Below are 22,393 nucleotides of genomic sequence, written 5' to 3'. Positions count from 1 at the left end.
ATATTAACAATAATAATTTCATTAAATGCGACAATATATTTATTGTCGCATTTAATGAAATTATTATTGTTAATATTTATTTATATGGATGACTTGAATTTATGTGTTTTTTTATATACATTTAATGATGTTAATGTTTTTAATTATGAGTATTTATGGATATCGTTTTTGTTATATTAAGATCATTAGTAAAATGTACTTAAATATATGGTTATTTTTTATTTATTATTTATGATATGTGTGATTATTATTTTTTTTTTCTATACAAGGGTTTTAATATGACAAGTTGGTCATCTTCTAATCATTACGATGTGACATCTGAATCATTAGAGGATGATTTATCGTGGAAGCAAAAAAATCATATATCACAACATATTTGGAATGGTGCTAATGAAAGGATGTTAAAAATCCGACGAGCTACACTAGTGTACAATCATACTGAAGCAGTATCAGACAAAATTATTCCTCTTTTACAAGTTTTGGGTTTGTACCCGATAATGAAATTAGCGCAGTTGAAAGTAAGTGGTGCATTAGTTAATGCTTTTATTGAAAGGTTGAGCCAGAAACACATACATTTCATTTGGAGTGTGAGGAGACAATTATTACACTTCAAGATGTTTTTGTACTACTTGATATTTCTGTGGATGTAAGACCTTTAACTGACATTACAACTATTGACTGGTTTGAGTTGTGTCATGAATTATTGGGTGTCATGCCTGACGATGATGCAGTTGACTAGAACTCACTTTTATTGAGTTGACTGGTTTCTCAATTTGCAAATATTCAAGATTTTACAGGCAACCAACAAGGGCTTGAAAGATTTGCTCATTCTTGGATCTTAAGATTCATAAGAGGGGTGATGTTTGTTGACAAAAGTAGTAAAAGGGTGCCAATGAGATATTTGCCATTTTTGAGATGAGAGTGAACACTTATGCATGGGGGACTACTCTTTTGGGTAACTTTTATAGAGAGAGGTGTATCACAATGGACTATAATGTCAAATCAATAGATGGTTTCACTCTCTTGATTCAATTATGGGCATAGGAACAATGCCCAACCTTAGCCCCCGTCGTTTATTCCTCCACAACAACGCACTACTTGCCTACAGGTATACTTTTCTTTACTATCTTGAATTGATTATTAATAAATATGTTTGATTGATGTTAATCATTATTTTATGTAACATTTTATTTTGTTATTTAATTTTTTGTGAAAATGGTTGGGAGGTGAATTTCATCACATAGACAATAACAATTTCCTTGATTTTCGTCGTAAATTAGATGTCATGAAACGCGACGAGGTAACAATTTTGACATTTATTTATTAAATGATGTTGTAATTCTTAATTTATTAAATTTAACTTTTATATGTAGTTTGTCTGGGTCCCTTATTCTGGACATGTGGAAATGAATTTGAGCCAAGTTTGTTTTATTGGGTCTGTATTATGGACATGTATCATACTACTTATTTGTTTTCAATGAATGGAATGGTACTAGTCGAATAGAGTCACGAGATAATTTGGAATGCAACAACCTATTTTGGGCCCAGTAATGCAACCCAACAACATACATGACTTAACATTAAAGGGAAAAAAAAGAAAGAAATTGGATGCGACTAATGCAACCTGTGCTTAATGGGCTTAATGAATGGAATAGTCGCTATGAAAGGAGAGTAGAGCAAACTCTGCCACAAACAGGAACCCTTAGTCTGAACTCTGAATATATGAGGTGGTACACGCGTAAAATAAAAGTTTATGTCGACCCAAAACATGCAAGGAGAGGATTATTGGTATACATTGTTCATTATAATGTAGAAAAGAATGTTGTGCTTATCGAAGATTATTTTAATTACTATTCCATTATTTTATATGCAGGGTGAAATCGTCGAAACACTGTATTTTATGGTGTCGTCTGTTGGGAGAAGGGTTTGTACTTTTGACGATTTACTGCCATGTACTGAGAAGATCACTCTTTTGTATGACGAAGAGGATAGGATACTTGAGGCACATGAAGATGCTCCCTCTTCTCAACCACAATTTGAACATCAACAGTTTAATATACTACAGCGAAGTGTGGAGACTCGAGGCTTAGTGCGATTTCAGGAAACTGTTGATTCAGCACTGTACAATTTCCCTCCGATGCCAGAACGACAATATGGAATGTATTACACATTGCCGGCATTCACCCAAGAACCGTCGTAGATGCCGTCGATATATTCTTACCCACATGATTTTCAACCAAGGTACAGTATGACAGACATATTTGGGTCATCTCCTCCTTCAACGGGAACTCCTTCATTTACCAAAGTGGTGAACTATCGAACTCAAATGCCCCACTTGGTGGTCCGTGAAACGTACCTGGAAATATACCCGACATGGATGACTTATTAGGGGTCGATTTATGTCATGATTTCTCTGTCGAGACTGACCAAGTGAATGTAAGGGCGAATCATACAAAAAGAAATCTTGATAGGGCAGCTAGGAATTGGGACCGGCCATGTGGGACTTCGTCGTGACATCACAGACATAATGATGATTGATTAATAATGGATTTACATTTTTTTTTGCATGTTTTAACATTTTCATGTACTTTGTATTGTTTTTTTTTCCATGTTTTAACATTGTATGTATTTTGTATGGTTTTTTTCATGTTAATTTTATATTATTGCCACTTTAACGTTTCAATCTTATTGTGCAATGCTTTTAAAATAAATAACGATAATGTGAATGACACATAATTATAACCAATTATTAAGTTATAAAAAATTACTATTTTTTACAAAAAAAATATAAATAAAATTACTATTTCATTTTATCGTCTGTGTAATTTGCATATATAATACAATTTGCATTTCTAATTAGGTAAAGTTTAGTAGTGATCATCAACAAATTATTACATATATAATACAATTTTTTTATTAATTTAAATTAAACGTGTTAAATAGCTTATAAGACAATTAAGAGACATTAACTTTATTCGGGAGACAATGACTTGATTTAGATTTTAATTTTTTTTCTTCTAAATACAGATTGTTGAACTTGTCAAGTCTACAAAAGCTAATGAACTTCAAACGAAACAAAAAACACTGACTGTGGCTTGGGAAGGGGGAAGGAGTGGCTTGGAGGGGGGACCACGGGTCAGCTGGATGCGCCTGGGTCTCCAACGTGCCTGTTGCAGCAGCGCTACCCATCGCGTCTGCAGAGCGCTTTCTAAGTCATCTGCCACCCTGCCACGTGTTTTACCTTTACGGGGAACGCGCTCCTCAGGGAGACGCATTGTAATAAAAAAAGACCCACGGGATAAATAATTTTAAAATAGACCCATTTGGATAAATAATTTGTAAAAGAAATCCCATTTGATATTTTTGTCCTGGAAATAGGCCTTGTTTTCTTTTGACAAGTCAATTGTTGTTGTACTTTCTTTTGTTTGCATTTGAATTTTAGAGTACGACACATTTCCCAAATTAATATTATTATCTGAACTGATGTCTGGCCTTTAATTAATATTTTATAATGATCATAGAATGTCCACGATTCATTAATTTTACTTTAACTGAAGCGGAGTCAAACTGATAATAATAAAGTATATATTTTAATAATATATACTTTAAAATTATTAAAAAGTTAAATAATATTTTAAACGAAATGAAAAGGATGGTAAAATTATACTTTGGTCCGTATCTTATTTTAGGATTTAGTCCCTTATCAAGTATAGCGAAATTGTCACAATCTATCTAGTGTTGTTACTAACGTGCCTGACGAAGTTCTCATTGATAAGTCGTGCAACCTATTCCCAGCAGATTCTGGCTTGTAAAAGCTTCTTATTAATGTCATTGCTTCGTTCTAACATGCTTGACCAAGTTCTCATTGATCAATGGTGGACTTTTTTTTTTTTTACCAAAATAGATTATTTCACAAAATTAATTACCAAAGTGGATGTTTTACAAAATTATTTACCTTTCAGGTGATTTTTGTTACGTAGGATGCAGAAAGCCTAGTAGAAGGCATCACTTTGATTGACACTTTCTTTTAAGATATTTTGTCTTTATGTCACCATATGTATAACCAATAAGAGGCATTATAACGACGGTCAAGCTAACTTTAAAAAAGAAAAACCAATGCTAAATTCTTATTTATTATTACGAGAGGCATCACAATCTAAAAAAGTCTATCACCATTGTTCTGGTCTATATCTTTTTTCTCCTTATTTGATAGTTCAGCTGAAACTCTTGGTTAAAAAGACTTGTGGGAGTATCAAATCTCTCTAATCTTATAGCTAAGAAACTTGTATAGGCTAGAATTTGCCAGTCACCAGTAATGATTGTACTGCCGATTGATGAGAATCTTGCCAGGCATATGTCATTAGGTTGCTAAAGAAATTAGATGGATATAACGGTTAAATGGATTCATTTGGTACAAAATAAGGATAATGAATCAACTAAAAAACGTTATACTACGGGAGCATGGGTCATAAATTTGGTAGAAGGTATTCTTGCCAATGTTGTATATCTTTTTTGAGTCTACTTAAGTCTAAACCATTTGGAATCTTTAGAGGTTTTAACCAGGGAGCACACAAATTTCAAAAACGTATAGTTTTCCCCCCAAAAATCACTTCTCCTGTTGGGGAATGCATTAGATATTTACCTAAATCTGTAGGAAATTGGTCCAAGTAGGCATCTAACATGTATGTTAATATATTTTTTTTATTGACAATTATTAGTTTTTTAACCAGCAACTTCTTACCTTCCCTTCTTCTTCCTAATAATTTAATTGGACGGGCTGGCTATGTTACTATTGCAATTATTAAGGTTTTGTAAAGATAAGGATTGTTTTTGTCTAAAATGATTATAACGGATCAAGTTAATAACCAAAAATGACATAACGGACCAAAGAAATATTTTTGCCTAAAAGAACTTTGTTACAAATTTTAGAAGACAATGAATCATAATAAATAATTAAATATTATTAATTTATTCTAAATCTTGCATATCATTCTTTATATATCTTAGTAATATTTTAGACTGAAAATTTATAGTTTAAAATATTATTTTAAAAGCAACTGTTCTATATATTTTTACTGATTCTTGTTCAATTTTGATTAGTTTTGATTGATTCTCTGGTAATTTTTGTTTGCTAAATTTTATTGTTTTCTAGATGAGCAACTTCATCGATTCTCATTTCAACTGAACGAATTTAACAGTCCAATCTTGTTTTATTAAGCATGCTATCTGCTGCGCTGTTTTTGACTTAGTTATAAATCTAAAATGGAACTTTTTAAACTACTAGTAGTTGCCAATTTTTTTTTTGAAAGAAAAGTAGTTGCCTAAGCAAATAAAATGGCAATCCAGTGAATTGTCACTGCAGGAAAAAAAAAAAAAGCCTTTGAATTCGCATAAACATGGAAGAGTAACCTCAATTAATCCTCAAATTTTGAATTAAACATTTAGATTTTAGAAATCATTCAGTAGTTCTTTACCTGATTTACTTTAGTCGTTTTTAAATTCAATAATGAAGTAAAAATTAAAATAAATTACTTTTTTGTATATATAACGACTCAAGGAAGATTTACTAAAATATCCAACAAAATACAATGTCGAAGACTAATTTAGCATGTTATCCACACAATGATAATACGAATTCTTCAACATTGTAATACGAATTCCACTATTTTGTTTTTGCCTTTTTGGTATACAAGGCTAGACCTTATGTAAACAACCAAAAATCCACTTCTAAGTTGATCTTAATGGTGCTGATCCTAATGATCCTATGAAAACCCTACATATACATGGAAATTAAGTAGTAAATAAAACCCGGGAAAAAAAGTAAGATGAGCATCAGCATCATGCAGTATTACTGAAGGACGAGTTTTCTGGTGCACATGGTGCAGTAATACCTGCGCTTGGTCTTAGAATACAAAGGTAGGAAACAGAAATTCCACTGACTCTCTACGTCCATAGCTTGGATCATCCCTCTGCAGTAAGGACAGGCCCCCGGTGCTGGCTGCCTTGACACCACCCTCTCATCTTCCCCGCACACAAACACCAAACACATCTTCTTCTCTTAATATGTTACTTTGCTTTGCTGGGTCGACAAGGTTGTTCTTTGTCGGAGTTTGAAATCAAGCAAAGCTGTTAGAGGATTTATTAGGAGGCAAGAGATGAAGAATCAAGTTCAAGTGATTTTCGAGGAAACACGACACGAGTATGAAACAAACAGATTCCTTCCAAAACATGGATTATATAATAAGTTCTAGAAGAGAAGAAGACAACGTTAACAGTCCAGAACCAGAACCTCTAGCCCTAACGCGTATTCCCCTTCTACTTTTCTCATCACTCGTTTCCTTCACCGCGTCAAGCTTATACTTGCCACGTGTTATGACATCACCATTTCTCACTCCGTGTCTCTCTAAATTTTTTAAAAGTAATCAAATTAAAATAATATTGATTAATTTTCAAAATGTGTGTGGGTGTGAGTTAATTAGAGAGAGTAGTTATTCAAATAAAATAAGAATTTTGAAAGGGTAATTTTACTGATAAAATGAAAAAAAATATGGATACCAATTTTTTAATTTCATAATTAACAGTGTAGATATGTGAATTTTACAAAGTATAATTACATCATACTCCGTCAACTTTTCGCTAATTGCTAAAGCAGAATTAAAGCGGTGCTAACTGCTCCACAAAAAATATCCTCGGATTTGGACCATAACGTCAAAAACATGTATGTTAAAAAATTCGGAAATTTCTTTTGGAAACAATTAATTAAAATAATCGGTTATTCACTGAGCATGCTAAAACGCTAGTATGTTAATACAGTCATTCAGCACAAATGATCATACAAGATTTATTGATTTTTATAATAATTATTTAAAATTATATTTGTAATAATTTTTAATTAATTGATAATGTAAATTTTTATATATTAGTAATATAGAAAAATTAATTCTAAGAAAAATATTTTTGCGCATCAATTCTAGCAAATTCCTTGCGTATCACGCCATATTTAGGGGGGGAAATTAGGCAATGATGCTAACACATTCCTTTGTAGTAAAATATAAATATAACATAATAAAAAATAATGTACAAATATGTGGTTCTTATTTCTTTGAGGAGAAGAAAGCTAACAGGTATAGTGAAAAAAGATATTTTATGAAAGTCTGATAATTGCTTAGATTTGGGCCCAAAAACCCAACAGATGTTTTTTAGTTGTTACGATCATGGTACCTTAGCTGGTTGGTCGGTTTCAGGAATGTGAAAGCGGGCTAATCCAACTTAACCTAATTGATCCTTAATTCATGAAAAAGTAATTATTAATATTCTTTAGAATTTTTTTTTGGTACATGAGAAAAAAAACCACAAAACTAAAGCACTAATATTCTTTAGAATTTATAATAGCATACAAAATATTATGTCTAACAAAATAATATTTATCTAGAAAATCTATTAAAATATTAAAAAAACTAAATGTGACATGTGAACTGAACTCAACCTACATTCGACCTGCAGTTTTAAGAGCTATCATTTACTCAACCTAGATTGGCTGGTAAAATAGGTCGACTCGTTTTTTTTTTAACTCATTTTCACATGTCTTATTGATTTTTGGATTCAACTGCCAGTAGGTGTGTTGAGTGGATTCAGTTTGTCAGCTATCACCACTAATCTTTTTCGTTTTCTCTTCTATTGATCTCCACTATCATTTTTTTTAATCATGAAATTAGGCTTTATAATTTTACAAATCTAGTTCCATGTTACACAACTAGATATCACTACAAAAGAGTGGAGCGGTGCGAATTGAAACTAAACATATGAACTGGACTTTGTTGTAAGCGACAACATGCCCAAGAACAAACTTGGATATACACTAACTAATAGAAAGTGCAACAAAGGCGAGTCAAAGGTGGGTTAGGCAATTCCAATTCGAGCCCGTCTCACTTAAATTAGTTTTTCTTTTTCCTGTTAAAGTTGGGTTGCTGTCAAACTAGTATCTATGGGTTAAAGTTTAATTACCATGCCTAGTGACCCAGTTAAGTCTAAGAAATGAAATAAAGGAAGGAAGAAAGATGTTTCACATAGACTCGAAAGAGAAAAAGAACCTTTTGTGATTAGTTTAGGGGTGAAAATGAATTGAAGGTAGCAGAATCAAAGGTTTGCTTGTATTATACCTAGAGTCTCTTAGCACACCAAGGTATCCCTTGACAATGGCATTTAGGTTGTGTTCGGAAGAATGTTGGGTTGAATGTAACCCCTGTTTTTTTACATCCACCAATATATTTACTTTTCCATTTTAAGCTTTGAAAAATGTGAATAAATATTTGGTGTCTAGCTTGTAACCTGTAAGTCAAACACACACCTAATTCGTTTCAAGGTCTAATAGGTCAAAAAATCGAAAAAATAGAGAGGGTATTTAAAGATTAATTAGAAGAACATTTAAGGAAATTTATTAGAACAAGAAAGGGAGGTATATTTTATTAATACAGAGGCATTTAAAGAAATTCATTAAAAATAATAAGGGAGGTATGTTTTTTTTAAGGGAGAGGTATATTTTATTAATAGAGGGAGGTATATATATTATTTGCCTTTTACATTAGATAACAAATGAAGCACATCAATTTCTAACGTAATGATTTTTGTTTTGTTTTGTTTTCCACGCGTTATCAATTAATGGATTTTATATTATCAACATATTAGAAATAATTATAAGTGTGATATTTTAAGTTTTTATTACAAAAGTTAATAAATTTGTCATACTTACCATACATAATAATTTCTAATTGAGTAATAGGGTAAAAAATTTATACTTATTAGTACATTCTTTTTATTCCTCTCATCATTTTAGTATCTTAGTGTGAGTTTACATTTGATTCAACTTAATTTATAATGATATTTGCAATTAAATTTTTAGTATTTTTGGAAAATTAATATTAAAAATTAATTACCAAAACATATGGTTGATATTTTATTTTGGTTTAGATGTCATTAATTAACTATGCATAACTAATGTTAAGGGAATTGATTTGTATTAAAAGCAGTATTTTATAGATTAGTTTAAAAATTATTTAAATGACAAAATTATTTTTTTAATTATTTAAAAATTATGATTATTTAGAAATTAATTCAATATATTTTATTAGTGAATTTTTTTTATATCGTCGGCTAATAAAAAAAGAAAGTCATTCTTGATAATTTTTAAAATATTATTATAAAATTCAATAAATTTAACATATATGTCATTTTTTGATTAAATAAGAGCATAAAAAGCTGGTGTAAACTGAATGTAAATATTATTTTATTCATACTTTTAATCATAAAAAAACCCAAGTCTTAAATATATTGAAGTTTTATATTTCTATTACTAATTTAGGTAACTAGTTGACATGAACTCTATGTTTGGATCAAAGGAAAGAAAAGATTGTTTTTATGAAATTTAAATCATCTTAATTAATTGAAAATCAAATAAAGAGCAAAAGAGTTGATTTCAAATAACAAAGATGGTAACTTTTCAATTATTTTTCTCTCCATTCAACTTTTTAAACCATCACCTTATCTTACTGCAACAAAAAGCTAAAAAAATAAAATATTGAAAACATGATGAAATGATGGATAGAAAATGCATATCTTAACTCCTTTGATAGTCTGTTTGTGATCCGGTGGTTGAAAAATAATATTCTCCCACTTGCTTGTTAGAAAAAAAAATTACTGATTTATTTGTTCTTTCTATTGGAAAGACAATTAAGGATGATACACCGGAAAGGAACAAGGAATTTAGGTCATAAAGAGAAATGTCAGACTGTATTTGTTTACTTTCATTAGGTTTAAATAATTATAGTAGCTCAGAACATGCCCTCCACGATGAAGCTTCACTTCCCCTTTCCCTTATCCAAGAGAACACATATTGAATAATTATGGTACAAGAAAACTAGATTAGAAAGTAAAAACATGTCCACCCTGGCCACAATTCAAGCATAGAGCACTTGACAAGTACAAGGTGAGAATTCGCGGAAAGCAGACGGCGCCTCCACAACCTCCCACGTCACACTAACCTCAAAATCACCTTTCCCTTGGATTCTATCACTCTTCATCTTTCCAATTGCAACGTTTAAATTGTACGATGCCACGTAGATTCTGTTGTCCAAACCCGTCGCCAAAAACGGTCTCTTTATAACGTCCCTCGGAAAGCTCCCTCCTTTCACGTAGCGCCACGTGTCCTGCTCCTCGTCGTACACCCTAACCGGCGCGTCCCCGTATTCCGCTATCACGAAAACCCTTCCCCCCACCGCCACACTCACCCCGCTCCAACCGTCCCTCATTCCAACCCCCATCTCCCGCCACGTGTCCTTCTCCGTTTCGTACACCCACCCCCGTGGACGGTACATGAACGGCCACCACCACCCCTCGCTCACGTACACCTTCCCTCCCGCCGCCACAACCTCGTACCTCTTCAGCTCCCCCCCCTGCTTCTTCCCCTCCCGCCACGTGTCGCTCTCCGGATCGTAGATGTCCGTGCCGCTTCTCCCGACTGCTACGATCTTTCCCTCCACTCCCTCCGCCGCGAAGAAGCCCCTCTTCCTCCCTCCCGGCATGGGCGCCGCCAGAGCCCACTGGTTCGTGGCGGCGCGGTAGACGAGGGTGTCTGAACCGCCGCCGCCGCCGGCCATGACGAAGAGCTTCCCCTGGTGCGGCAGCGCCGCGCACGCGAACTCCGTGGGGCAGGAGTTTTCCTGCAAGGGCATCTGCGGTAAAACGAACCAGCGCCCCGAGGAAGGGTCGAGCGCCTGCCACTGGATTTTCCCAGTTTGTGAATGAAACGCGAGAACGAAGAGGTGAGGACGGGAGAGGGTCTTCTTGGAGAAAATAAAAGAAGGGTGCGTTATTGCTCTGTTCCACGTCGACGAAACAGAGCGCGACAAAGCTTGGTAAGGGTACGGAACGTGAAGAAGACACAGCTCTGCAATTTCGTAGGGTAAGCCAGGAATAAGCTCCTCCTGCTCCTTTTCGTCTCCCACAGCCGCCATGGCTTTAAAGATGCTGAATTTTCTTTTGCTGAAGCTAGCTAGCCGAAAACTCGGGAGGGGCTATATTTATAGTAATAGCAGGAGTAGTAGTAGATGGGAAGAATGAGTAAGAGAGAGAGGGATTAAATTGTGGTGATGCCAACACAAAAGGGTTAATAATTGTGGTGAGGGGAACCAAACCAAAGCACCCAAATGGACTTTTTATTTGATATTGTAATGTAATTAGTTGGAGGATGGGAACGCGAGTGGAAGTGGGGTCTGGTGTGCTTTTTACCGATTAGTTTGTGGCCGCATATGCGGTTTCGATCAGATCACTCACTCTGTGTGTGGGATGTTGATGGCTGAAAGATATGGTGTTTGCTTCTCCGCATCAAGTTAATGGGTCTGCGGCGTGGCTTGCTGGGTGACAGCGACTGATGCTAACACCCCAACTAATGGTCATCGCTCCACACATTTCACTAAAACATGTTTTCTCTTTTGTCCTTCCTTACAGCACTCTTTTAAGTAACTTATGAGTCTTCTTAATATATTAATTTCAATTTTTAAAAGATACAAATTTTAATTCAATATATAAAATTATATTATTTATAATGATTTTTACAATGAATATTAATTATTTTAATTTTTTAATCAATATTCTGTAGACGCGAATTAATAAAATCATTCTTTTATTTAATTTCAACGTTTAGAGCTGTAGCCATTGTGATTCTTGCCCAGATACTAGTCACCCCACCTGGATCCTATTGTCTTGTCACTTGTCACACCCTCCATTCAAATTTCTAAACCCAAAAGGATCACTGTACTTTTGGATCCGATTACACCTTTAAATTAATTTTTAATTACTATTAAACTCTGAGAGAACACAAAAAAGAAATGAGTGTTGAACATACTTCATACTGTATTGTAGCTTATTAGCTATAACCAATTAAAAAACGTACCAACACAGAAATATAATTGAAACTAACAGACTTAAAAATAGAATTAAAGTGCAGTTAACATGTTCCATCAAGTTGGGACATAGATATTAAATATTCCTAACTTGAATGTTAGTGAATGAAACAAACTCTTTAGAAAAAGCTTTTATTCCATGATTATGCTAACTAATCTTGGGATTAGGAGCATGCAAAAATTAATTTAGAAACTGATTCAAAAATTGAATTAGTTTCAAATTATTTTAATCGATTTGATTTTATATCCAAATAGATAAATTAATTTAGAAACTGATTCAAAATCAATCTGATTCTAAATTGAATTAATTTATAACTAATTTTAAACTGATTATAAGAGTTAAACTAATTTTGAATTGATTTTTGAATTATTTTTTTTAAATAATTTGATTAATTGAATTGATTTTATAAAAAAGTGCATTCTTTTTTTTGAATTAACTTAAAAAAAATTAATTTAAATTTGATTATAATTTGATTCAATCTGAACAGATTTTTTTTTAACACCCTTACTTGTAACTTGATGTGTACCGGTTTAAGAAAATGGGAGTGTCCATGTTTTCAAATAAAATCATAAACCGATGTTTAAGTATTTTGTGAAATGTAGGATTGCTAGCTAATTAAACCAAAAACTTATCATGATAATATATACCCAGAAAGATTAAGTTATACAAATAGTAAGTCTAAAATAGTTTTTTTTATTCTCATAATTTATTTCTTAAAATTTAATTGTAAAGAGTAATTAATTTTATTTGTTAGATTCTGAAAAAAATGAAATTAAGATGAGAATTATAACTTTTTTAGGTTAAAGTTAAGATGGCAAAGAAATTAAAACTTAGTTGTAGTTCTCTGTATATGGTAACATAGTGAACTTTTTGTATACTTATAATTATTCTTAAAATAATTTGATCACATTCCTCTCTATATGTGACACGAGAATATTTTTATTACAATTGTATAGAAAGGTGTATTCTGGTGTAAAAACAAGAAAAATATATCCAATGAGATTTTTGTTAATATATTATTATTTGTAATATTTATGAAGGTTTGCGTTGAAGCCAAGGGTGAGGCTGATAGGACTTATCATATTTGTCTGCTCATATATAGTTAGTGTACCCCAAATTTCCAAATACTCTATAAACAAAAAGGGCAGTAAGAAAGCAGCCGAATAAATCAGGAAGTGAGGAAGAGGACAAAATAGTTTTCTCCCCCATTATTCGGTGTAGGCAAAGGGAGGTCAAAGGTTATGTATCACTGCACAAGCAATTGTGGTAACCTGTGATTTGTGAACATTTGTCTCATAGATATTGAATATACCTAAGAAAGGAAAAAAAAAATATCCAAAAGGAAATGCGCAATGATAAAGAACTGAAGCAATTGTGCAAACAGGAAACGTGGTCCGTGACCATTTTCTTGAGTTCCTACTTCCTACTCCCACCCTGCTTTTCGACCTTTGAAAAATGTTAAAAGAAGACAGAGAACTAACTTTGTTACTGGATGCAGAGAGCTACAACTCAATTTTAATTTCTTTCCTAAGCCTTATTTTTCTTTCTACAAAATTTAAATTCAATAAGCTAGCATTTTTATTGTTATCATGCATTACACATCATGGTGTTTATGCCTTGACCCCAAAGCATCCTATTCCATCTTGATTGGGAAAAGCATGGGTGTTGTACTTAGAGGCATAAGGATCATCTTTTAAGATATAGTTAACACGATCGAAAAAAGGTAACATCGAACGTAAGCGAAGCGAATCTTTTGACCTTTGTTGATACTTTTTGGTGGAGAAATTTTGGATGACTACAAACTCATTTGTCGTGCAGTCAGCACCGAGTGTCCTTGATTAATATCTTCCAAGCCTTAATTTCTCATATGACTTTCCCCCCCCCCCCCCCCCCTAGCTATTTTAAATTGATTATCAAGTTCATGTTATGCCTAACTAAACATTGAGAAAATAATTAAGCATTTTTAATTTAAAAATAGGAATTTGTTAAAAGTATATTATACCCTTCATTCTATTAATACTTTTTTTTATTCTTATTAGTGAACAATAGTATATCACAAAATAGAAATAAATAACATTTCTAGTTAACAACGTATTCTATAATAACTTTTCTACACACTTTTTTTTAGTGAATTCAAGTAGGTCTCATTAAGAGTGTGTTTGGATGGAGGAATTTAAAATTTTGAAAAATTTTAAATTCTAAGAATTTCAAATATTTCAATTGAAATTCTTTTATTTTCAAAATTTTGTGTTTGGATGAAAAAAAGTTAAAATTATAAGGTTAAAAAAAAAGATATGATTGATATACTAGTTATACATGTTCTTCTATGCTTAGATCCGATCTATGTTCCAGAATTTCATACGATGTTTTTTGAAGAAGACTTTAAAAATGAGAATTTCAATTTCTCACCTTTTAGAAGGAAATTGAAATTTCAGATTTTTAGTTGTTTAAAATTCTGTTTTAAAATTCTAAAATTTTAAATTTTTCACAAAAAAACATCCAAACAATAAATTCTAAATTATAGAAATTCAAATGCTGATAAATTACTTTCCTCAGTTAAAATTCTCTATCCAAACATACTCTAAGAGAAATTACATTTATAACTATTGCATATTCTCTTGGTCTTGGCATGATGTTTCTGCTTGATGCACGTATAAAATGTAATACTAAACACACAAGAAATATATGGATTGTATTCTTCACATGATAAATTCTATTTCTAAATGAGTAAGACTTGTTTAAATGTTAATCATTAAAAGAGAGAATAGTGAAAATAGAATATTAGAGCACTTGTCTGAATAAGAAACAACTTGGCATGGCAATGTAAATTCCTTTTTGCATCCTAATATAAGTCTGAACTAAAGTGCGCTCAATTTGCTTTTTCACTTTCCAAATATGAAAAAACTGGGAGGAGAAATCAATAATAAAATGTGAAGCCAAATTCGTCAACGCATGTATGTGAGTATTATTACTATTACGCAACAAAGAATTGGGACTCGTGCTGTAAAATATTGGAACAATTTAATGATAAAAAAAGAAATAGTCATGGTAAAATTACTCATGCATTATCAACTGAGAGATATAAAATTGATTAAATGATAAAAAAAAATTATGAGTTTGATTATCTTTAATAAATAATTAAAAATAAAAAAATATTATTTATCAATAAAAAAATACATTATAAATTGACTTGACACAATGTAAACCTAAATCTTGTCGTACAAAGATGATTAAAAACTTAAGATCTTAAATTAAATGTGGCCCATTAGACCCCACTCTCACATAATGGCATGAAATGTGTCGGATCAGAGCCTAGCCCATCAGGCATCAGCATGTACAATTTCAAACAGTGTTTGCCTCTTCCCAAACATATAAGATTCAGGTCAGGATGCTTCTTGAACATTTCTTTGACATCATAGACAGCTACTCAAATACTACGTTTGAATAGGAATTGAAAAGTAAAAAATAAATAAAGCGGATGAAAAATAGGATAAATTTAAGAAAATTTAAATCTACTTGAATTGATGGAATTGAAATAAAATAAATGATAATTTTTTATAAATTTTTTTATTGGTTTGAGTGAAAAATTAAAAGAAATAAAAGTAAATTAAAAAAAAAAAAACATTTTACTCTCTGTGTAATATTTCTGCCTTCTAGTTTCAACAATTTAAAATACATGAAATTTAAATTTATTACATTTTAAAAAATAGATTTAACAATTCAAATTTCTTACTAGTATAGTTAATTATATTCTTGGGTGGTATAGTCTTATAACACACACTTCAATATATATTCTAAAAATTCCACAAAATCATGAAAAAATAGCATACATATAAATTAGAAAACCCGTCAATAGTTAAAATAATCAATTGTTTCAATTAGTTAACATGTGAAATTAATAAATAGTTACACAATTTTTTTTTTTATAAAAAAAACAGTGCTATTGCATGTAATAGAGTTTTAATTACCTATAAGTATTGTGTGTTTGGACTTTGGATACACGTCTAGCGAAAACTGGCATGCGTACTTGAAGCTAAGATATAAAGTTTATGTGTCTATTAATCAAAACCAAACATACACGTAGTGTGAGACAAGGAATTGTGAATTCTAACTGAAGACGTTGTATACAAAAGCTACAACACACTCAAAGGTCAAAGGCATAAATACAAAGTTGTCTTAGAGGAGTAGACAGTCGTTTGCGAAGTGTCGAGAGGAGCATATCAGCAATCACTCAACACAAAACCATTGGGACCACCATGGATCTCATCAAAAGTCATAAGTCAAAACCATGCAATATGAAGGTTTTTCCAACAAACTCCCAGACATAGAAGAACAATAGGAGGAGTGAGGCTTGAAAAAAAGATGATGATGATTATGAAGAAATTTCGAAGTAGCAGCCATAGATGACATATTGAAAGCTTTACATGAAAATCCGGGTTTGGAAGAAAAAATTCCCCAAATTTCATGCCACAACAATGAATGAAATGACTTTTTGTTAGCCCATGAGAATTAAGCAATTTCTCATTTCAATTCACCCCATTCAAACAATTTAACTAATTTCTCTTTTGTCGTACCAAATTACAAAACAACTAAAGTAAAGTTTTTGTTTCCTCTCATCGTTCCTTCTTTTGTCATTCTCCTTAAACAATAAGATTTTGCTTGTTTGCATTTTTTCAAAGTAAAAAAATGTTCTTAAATGTTCTTAGATGGTTGGATGTCATACTTAAGAGAGAGAATTGCTTTTGTGTAAATAATTTAATAGAGTGTTTATTTAAAATCGCTCAAATGTTTACACAAATATTTATAGCATTAGATAAACTAAAATCAATTATAAATAAGTTCTTCTAAACACAGACGCACCAATATATATATATATATATATATATATATATATATATATATATATTACTCCTAAAATGAATCATCGCTAAAATACTAGATTGTAAAAGAAGATACTGCAAAACTTTTAGAATACTTTGATTTTCGTCTTTTGCAAGCTTTTAATTTTAACTTTAAGACTTCCTGTGTTGTGTTCAAATTAAGGGAAACATTATTTACAAGTTTATTAGCAAAGAGCCTATTATTTCATGCGTCGTTCACAATTTCTCCATAAGAATCAACGAAATTGTAAAATTAAAAAAAAATCATTTGACTTACTCAAAATTAATTGTTGTTTAAAGTAAGTGTTTCCATGCACACTGCTTGTGAAAATATAATTTCTAAAAGAGATGCTCTTCGAAAAAGTAGTGAAAAATATCTCCAGTTATTTCAGATGAATAAAAAAGTTACTGAAGTATAATTTTTTTATTATAATAAAAAACTATTACTTCATTATTTCTGGTATAATAAATAAAGATTTTTAAATTTTTATAGTATATACGATATCATTACACATTAAGAAGAAAAAAAAAAACTACAACCTCACCCTCCATTCTTCACTTTCCCGATTCCTCCCCCAGTTAACTAAACCTAAAGCTACCACGAAAGATATCTAAATATCCCACCAAAACAGAAGTAACGCGTCCATGAAAGAATTTTCTTTCACTATACTCAATTGACAAAAGAATAGTGTATGAGATCAATTTGTTTGAATAATATTTTTATTGTTATTTTTAATTATAAAAAAAATATTTTATTCTTAATTTTTATTTTAATGATTTATATAAAAATCATGAAAATAATAAAAATATTTTTAATTTAATTTCACTAAATAAACTTTTAAATATAAAAAATGAAATTGAAATATTATTATTTTTATAATTAAAAATCAAAAACATTCTTATAAGGAAAAACGTGTGAAGGGCTTCCTAGAAATGAATCTGATATATATCTAGAATATTGGTTGGTGGCAACATCATTGTAAATTTAACCTGGGATAAACAAAGTCATTCGTTTTTGCTACTTTATTTCTTGAAACCCACCACGTAATTAGCCGAAACCTTCCCTTGTTCCAATCATTTCAGTTTCTAACCTACGCGCTATAGAACCTAGCTGGCTAGCTTCCTATATAATATTTTAGTTAACTTCCATTACTGTAGCTTCTGTAAGAAGCTTCTTTGTTTTCTCCCCTATATAAGTGCTAACTAATATTCGTATGTAATCATCAATAATTACCAAAATCAATATATATAGCTTCTACACGAGAAAATGGATACGCAGAATTCTTCACCACTCATCAGACAATTACTGAAGTCTATGAAGAAACTGAAGTCTCTGGTGCACTCTTGGCGAATGCATTCCACTGTATCCAGAAGTTTAAAACAAAGATGGTGTAGATTGTTCAATAAACAAATGGGCATGCAAAGGTTCCTTGAGGATGAAGAAACCACCGAGGATCATATGGTACAATATAGAAGAGCAATAAGTTGTGTTTCGGAAGATGATATTGATAAAAGGGCTGAGGCTTTTATTGCTAACTTTAGACGTCAACTAAGTTTGGAGAGAATATTTAATTATTAGGAGCCAAAGTTTTATATAAGTGATAGTTTTTAGGGAGACTAATAAGGAAGTGATTCAACTATATAATTATTTTCCAAGTTTTTTTTTTTTATATGAATGTAATGTGCACGTCTGAAATTGCGTGTTGCAGTGTTGGGATTTGCTTGAACTGCATAGTAGGCTAGCAGTGTTACATGTTTTTGTCCTCTTAGCCGCCCAATTTATCATATGTTTCTTTGCTCTGCTGCTCGACAATGCAAATACAGGAGACCTTGACGATGTTTTTGAATTTCTTCTTGCTAATGAAATAATGAAAGCGATGAATTGTAATTTTTTTACAAGCAATAAATTATAATTAACTATGCTTGTTTTGAATATGGTTTTTTTATGGATCTGTGCACTTGTAACTAGGAAACTATTAATTGAGATATAAAAAAGGTTATGCACTAACGAATCAATTAAACATATTCATTCACAATTATCAATAAATTTTAGAGTTTAATATTGATGCACTAATAGAATAAATTAATTTTACATGATCATCAATCACAATTATCATTAATATGACTTTTAAGATAATTTTATAAAAATTAATAAATTTATTATATATAATAATTATAATTAGATAATAATATAAAACATTACATTAGTGCATATAATTTTTTTTCTAAGTTTGTGTCACAAATGTAATTTGCCTAATTCCTTTCCAAACTTAAATATCATTAAAGTTGATTTTATAGTTTACAACAAAAAAATTTCATCCACTTAATAGGAAATTGATTATATACTTAAGAAATCTAGCTAGCTATATATTGAGTACAATGGACCTTGTTGGTTACTTAGTTTATTTACTAACCAAAAAGCTGGACACCTTGAAAAAGACAAGTATGAAAATGGACTTGTATATATACTTAACAGGAGCTGTTATTCACACGCCCAATATTCTCACATCTCATGTGGGTGATTTTTCCTATATTCTGAAATTGTATTTCTGACATAATTGTGATTCTGTTAAGGGAAGTATTTAAAAAATACAACAAAAACATATTTATATTATGTAAAGGGAAGTATATTTAAAAATTACAACAAAAACACAACAAAAACATATTTATATTGTGTAAAGGGAAGTATTTAAAAAATACAACAAAAACATAATTCTATCTATTGTGTATTTATTTTTTCAATGGAATTATGTTTCTATAGTATAAAGGAGAGTGGAAAAAAAATATACAACAAAAACATGATTTCATGATATATTTTGTCAATAGAATCATATTTTTGTTTTGTATTTTTTACAATTTTTTATTTAATTAGAGATATAAGTTACTTTTTTTAAAAGTAATCAATTGATTGTGATATAAATATTTTTTAAAATTAAAATTAAATTAATTAAGATACAATTTGTCATTTTTAACTAGTTTGTATCATATTATTGTTTGTTTTGATTAAATAGAAATTATCATTTATAAATATAATCAAATTAATTATGACATTGATTTATATCATAATTAATTTGATTACAATTAAAAAAATAATTTGTGTCATCATTAATTATAATTTAAATAAAAAGTAATTTATGTCGCGATAAAAAAGTGTGCAGATTTATGCTAACTTTTAGAAAACTTCAATGTAGTAAAATTATTATTCGAATAAAACTTGTATAATATAATGAGGAGATAAAGTACGACAAAAGTCAAAGTTGAAAACGACTTTTTAGTTAAAAGTTTTTAATTTAACTTATTGAATTATAAATGCTACCTTTCCAAGATGAAGTTGGGTTTAGCAGTTCAACCTTTCAACTTGTGTAGGAAAAATAAAGTATGCACGGCATCATCTACTTCTTCTGGTTCATATGGAAGTGAGATCATTACTATCTAAACAAACATTTTTATAACCCAAACTTACTTCCATAGCTCAAACTCAAAAGGATAAACATTAGGACCAGAGGTAGTAATATTTAACATGTAAGAGATAATCATACATGCATTTAACCCTATAACTGTACATACATAAGTTACAATGGCATTAAATATTACATATGTTTAAGGAAACCCACTAGCGAAGAAAATCAACAGATTTTAACACGTCTGCCCCTACTCTCAGGTAATTAAGAAAAGTTGTGAACATTAGAATCTCTTTAATTTAGGTGTTCTTCTGTTCTGTATCTATTTCTCTTATTAGTATCTCACATGATCAAATTTATACAATTGTGGCTTGACTCGATCACTTGTTTTTTTGATGGTCAATGACATTCTGGAATGCACCAGCCAATGCTCTCACTTTATTCCTCCTCGCTTCTAATTGCTTCCCTGCATTCTCTTCGATCACATCATTGGATACTGGAGACTGAACCTCTTTCTTCTCTTGCATCCAACCTCCTTCTTCTACTTGTTTTGGCTTTGGTGACTCAACCTTTTCTTCTTTAACTTCACTCTCTACTTGTTCATCTTCACCTTGTCCTTCCCTCAACTCTTTAACCTCCTCACTTATTACTTTTTCAACTCCTTCCTTCTCTTCCACTACCTCTTCCTCATTGTTGGTCTCACTTTTGTGAACAACCCCACCTTCTTCTTGTTCTTGTTCTTCTTGTTTCAACTCAACTTCTTCAGTTGTTGAATGATCAATTTTTGGATGACTTTCATTAATGTTGCACTCATATTGGTTTGTATTCTCGTCCTCTTTTTCTTCTAGCACTGTAGGAATGCCCTTCTCATCATCATCTTGAACATGAGGTTGATCAGACTCCTCAAGCTTTTGATCAAGATGTTCATGTTCAGAGTCAACTACTTGACGTGGGAGTTCTTCATGATTATCCACATTTTCCACTTCTCCAACCTGCTCTTCATTTACAGCTTCTTCAACTTCTGATTCATTAATACCACCACTCTTTGAAACGTTGGATGAGTTAGAAGAAGCATCATTACTCATTACCTTCTTACTAGTTGAAGCAAAAACTTTGTTGGGGCTCTTCTTGGCACTCAGTGGTTGTGTTCTCCCTTCCTTTGGGGTCCTTGAGAGCCTCTCTGGAATGGGTTTTGAAGCGTTGTTAGTAGTTTTAATAGGAACACTAGAAGATCGAAGTGGCAGTGTTCTTTCGCGTGGCCCAGGGGACACAAGGGCCTTGTGTTGTCTTGAAAGAGAAGGTGTATGTGTTTGTTTCGGTAACCTTGAAGATGAAGATGAAGATGGGTCAAGAGATCTTCTTCTATTTAGAGTGGGCTTGGTGGGACCATCATTATTCCTAGGGAGCTTGAAAGAGGAGTGAGAATCAAGGCCTGAGCTGATTGTGGGCTTGAGATAGTTTGGGACTTGTTTCTCTGATGGGCTTGAGGTGGCCTTCTTTGTTGTGGATGGTGCCTTGGTTGGGGTCTTTTTGGTGGTTGTCATGGGAGAATTTGAAGATGGGGCCTTCTTCTCCTTCCCAACCACACTAGTGTCTTCTGTTTTTGTTGCCATATATATTTCGGTGGCTCTCCTAAGAATTTATTGAGAAGAACCTGCATATGTTAGCAAAAATCTATATGATTACTATATCAATATTCCAAGAAATTACTAATTAAGAGGATTTCACTCCATTAATTAAATAGATTATGGACGTATTGTAAACCTTTCAATATTGTTTTCGATTTACAAGAATAAAAAAAAATTCAATTGTGCCTCCTATATGGAGTAAGTAAACAGTAAGTAGTATTTGTTGCATGATATGATTTTGAGAAAATACTAGCGACATATATGAAGTCAACTCCACTCATTTTTAGTTTTGTTAATGACTAGTAAGACACATCAATTATTAGACTTTCTTGATTTTTCTTTATTTTATTACAATGAAAGAAATAGGCGGCAAAGTTCGATATTACCAAGAGGTGAAAGGTTTTAATTCAATCACATCTGATAGATGATACGCACATGATCACGATTAATTAAAAACACATTTACAATGAATGATCAACAGTTTTGACATAACATGTTGCAATTGTTCCACCATGATGACACCATG

The 22,393-nt window shown here is 31.5% G+C and overlaps 3 protein-coding genes across 3 annotated transcripts; all 3 read right to left on the bottom strand.

Moving 5' to 3' along the window:
* Positions 1-5,545: 5,545 nt before the first annotated feature.
* Positions 5,546-6,234, bottom strand: LOC114409046. Its single transcript, XM_028372333.1, has one exon. The coding sequence runs from the start codon at positions 6,047-6,049 to the stop codon at positions 5,849-5,851; it is 201 nt and encodes a 66-aa protein (XP_028228134.1). The 5' UTR covers positions 6,050-6,234; the 3' UTR covers positions 5,546-5,848.
* A 3,443-nt stretch (positions 6,235-9,677) lies between these two features.
* Positions 9,678-11,376, bottom strand: LOC114409045 (F-box protein AFR). Its single transcript, XM_028372332.1, has one exon. It carries the CDS (start codon positions 11,007-11,009, stop codon positions 9,954-9,956), a length of 1,056 nt encoding a protein of 351 aa, XP_028228133.1. The 5' UTR covers positions 11,010-11,376; the 3' UTR covers positions 9,678-9,953.
* A 9,050-nt stretch (positions 11,377-20,426) lies between these two features.
* LOC114408082 (cilia- and flagella-associated protein 251-like) lies at positions 20,427-21,885 on the bottom strand. The gene has a single exon (XM_028371203.1). The coding sequence runs from the start codon at positions 21,850-21,852 to the stop codon at positions 20,620-20,622; it is 1,233 nt and encodes a 410-aa protein (XP_028227004.1). The 5' UTR covers positions 21,853-21,885; the 3' UTR covers positions 20,427-20,619.
* Between the last annotated feature and the right edge of the window lie 508 nt (positions 21,886-22,393).

Source organism: Glycine soja, chromosome 4 (genome assembly GCF_004193775.1).
Source record: "Glycine soja cultivar W05 chromosome 4, ASM419377v2, whole genome shotgun sequence".
Classification (NCBI taxonomy): domain Eukaryota; kingdom Viridiplantae; phylum Streptophyta; class Magnoliopsida; order Fabales; family Fabaceae; genus Glycine; species Glycine soja.
The sequence above is the reverse complement of the archived record's forward strand: the minus strand, read 5'-3'. Positions and strand labels throughout refer to the sequence as shown.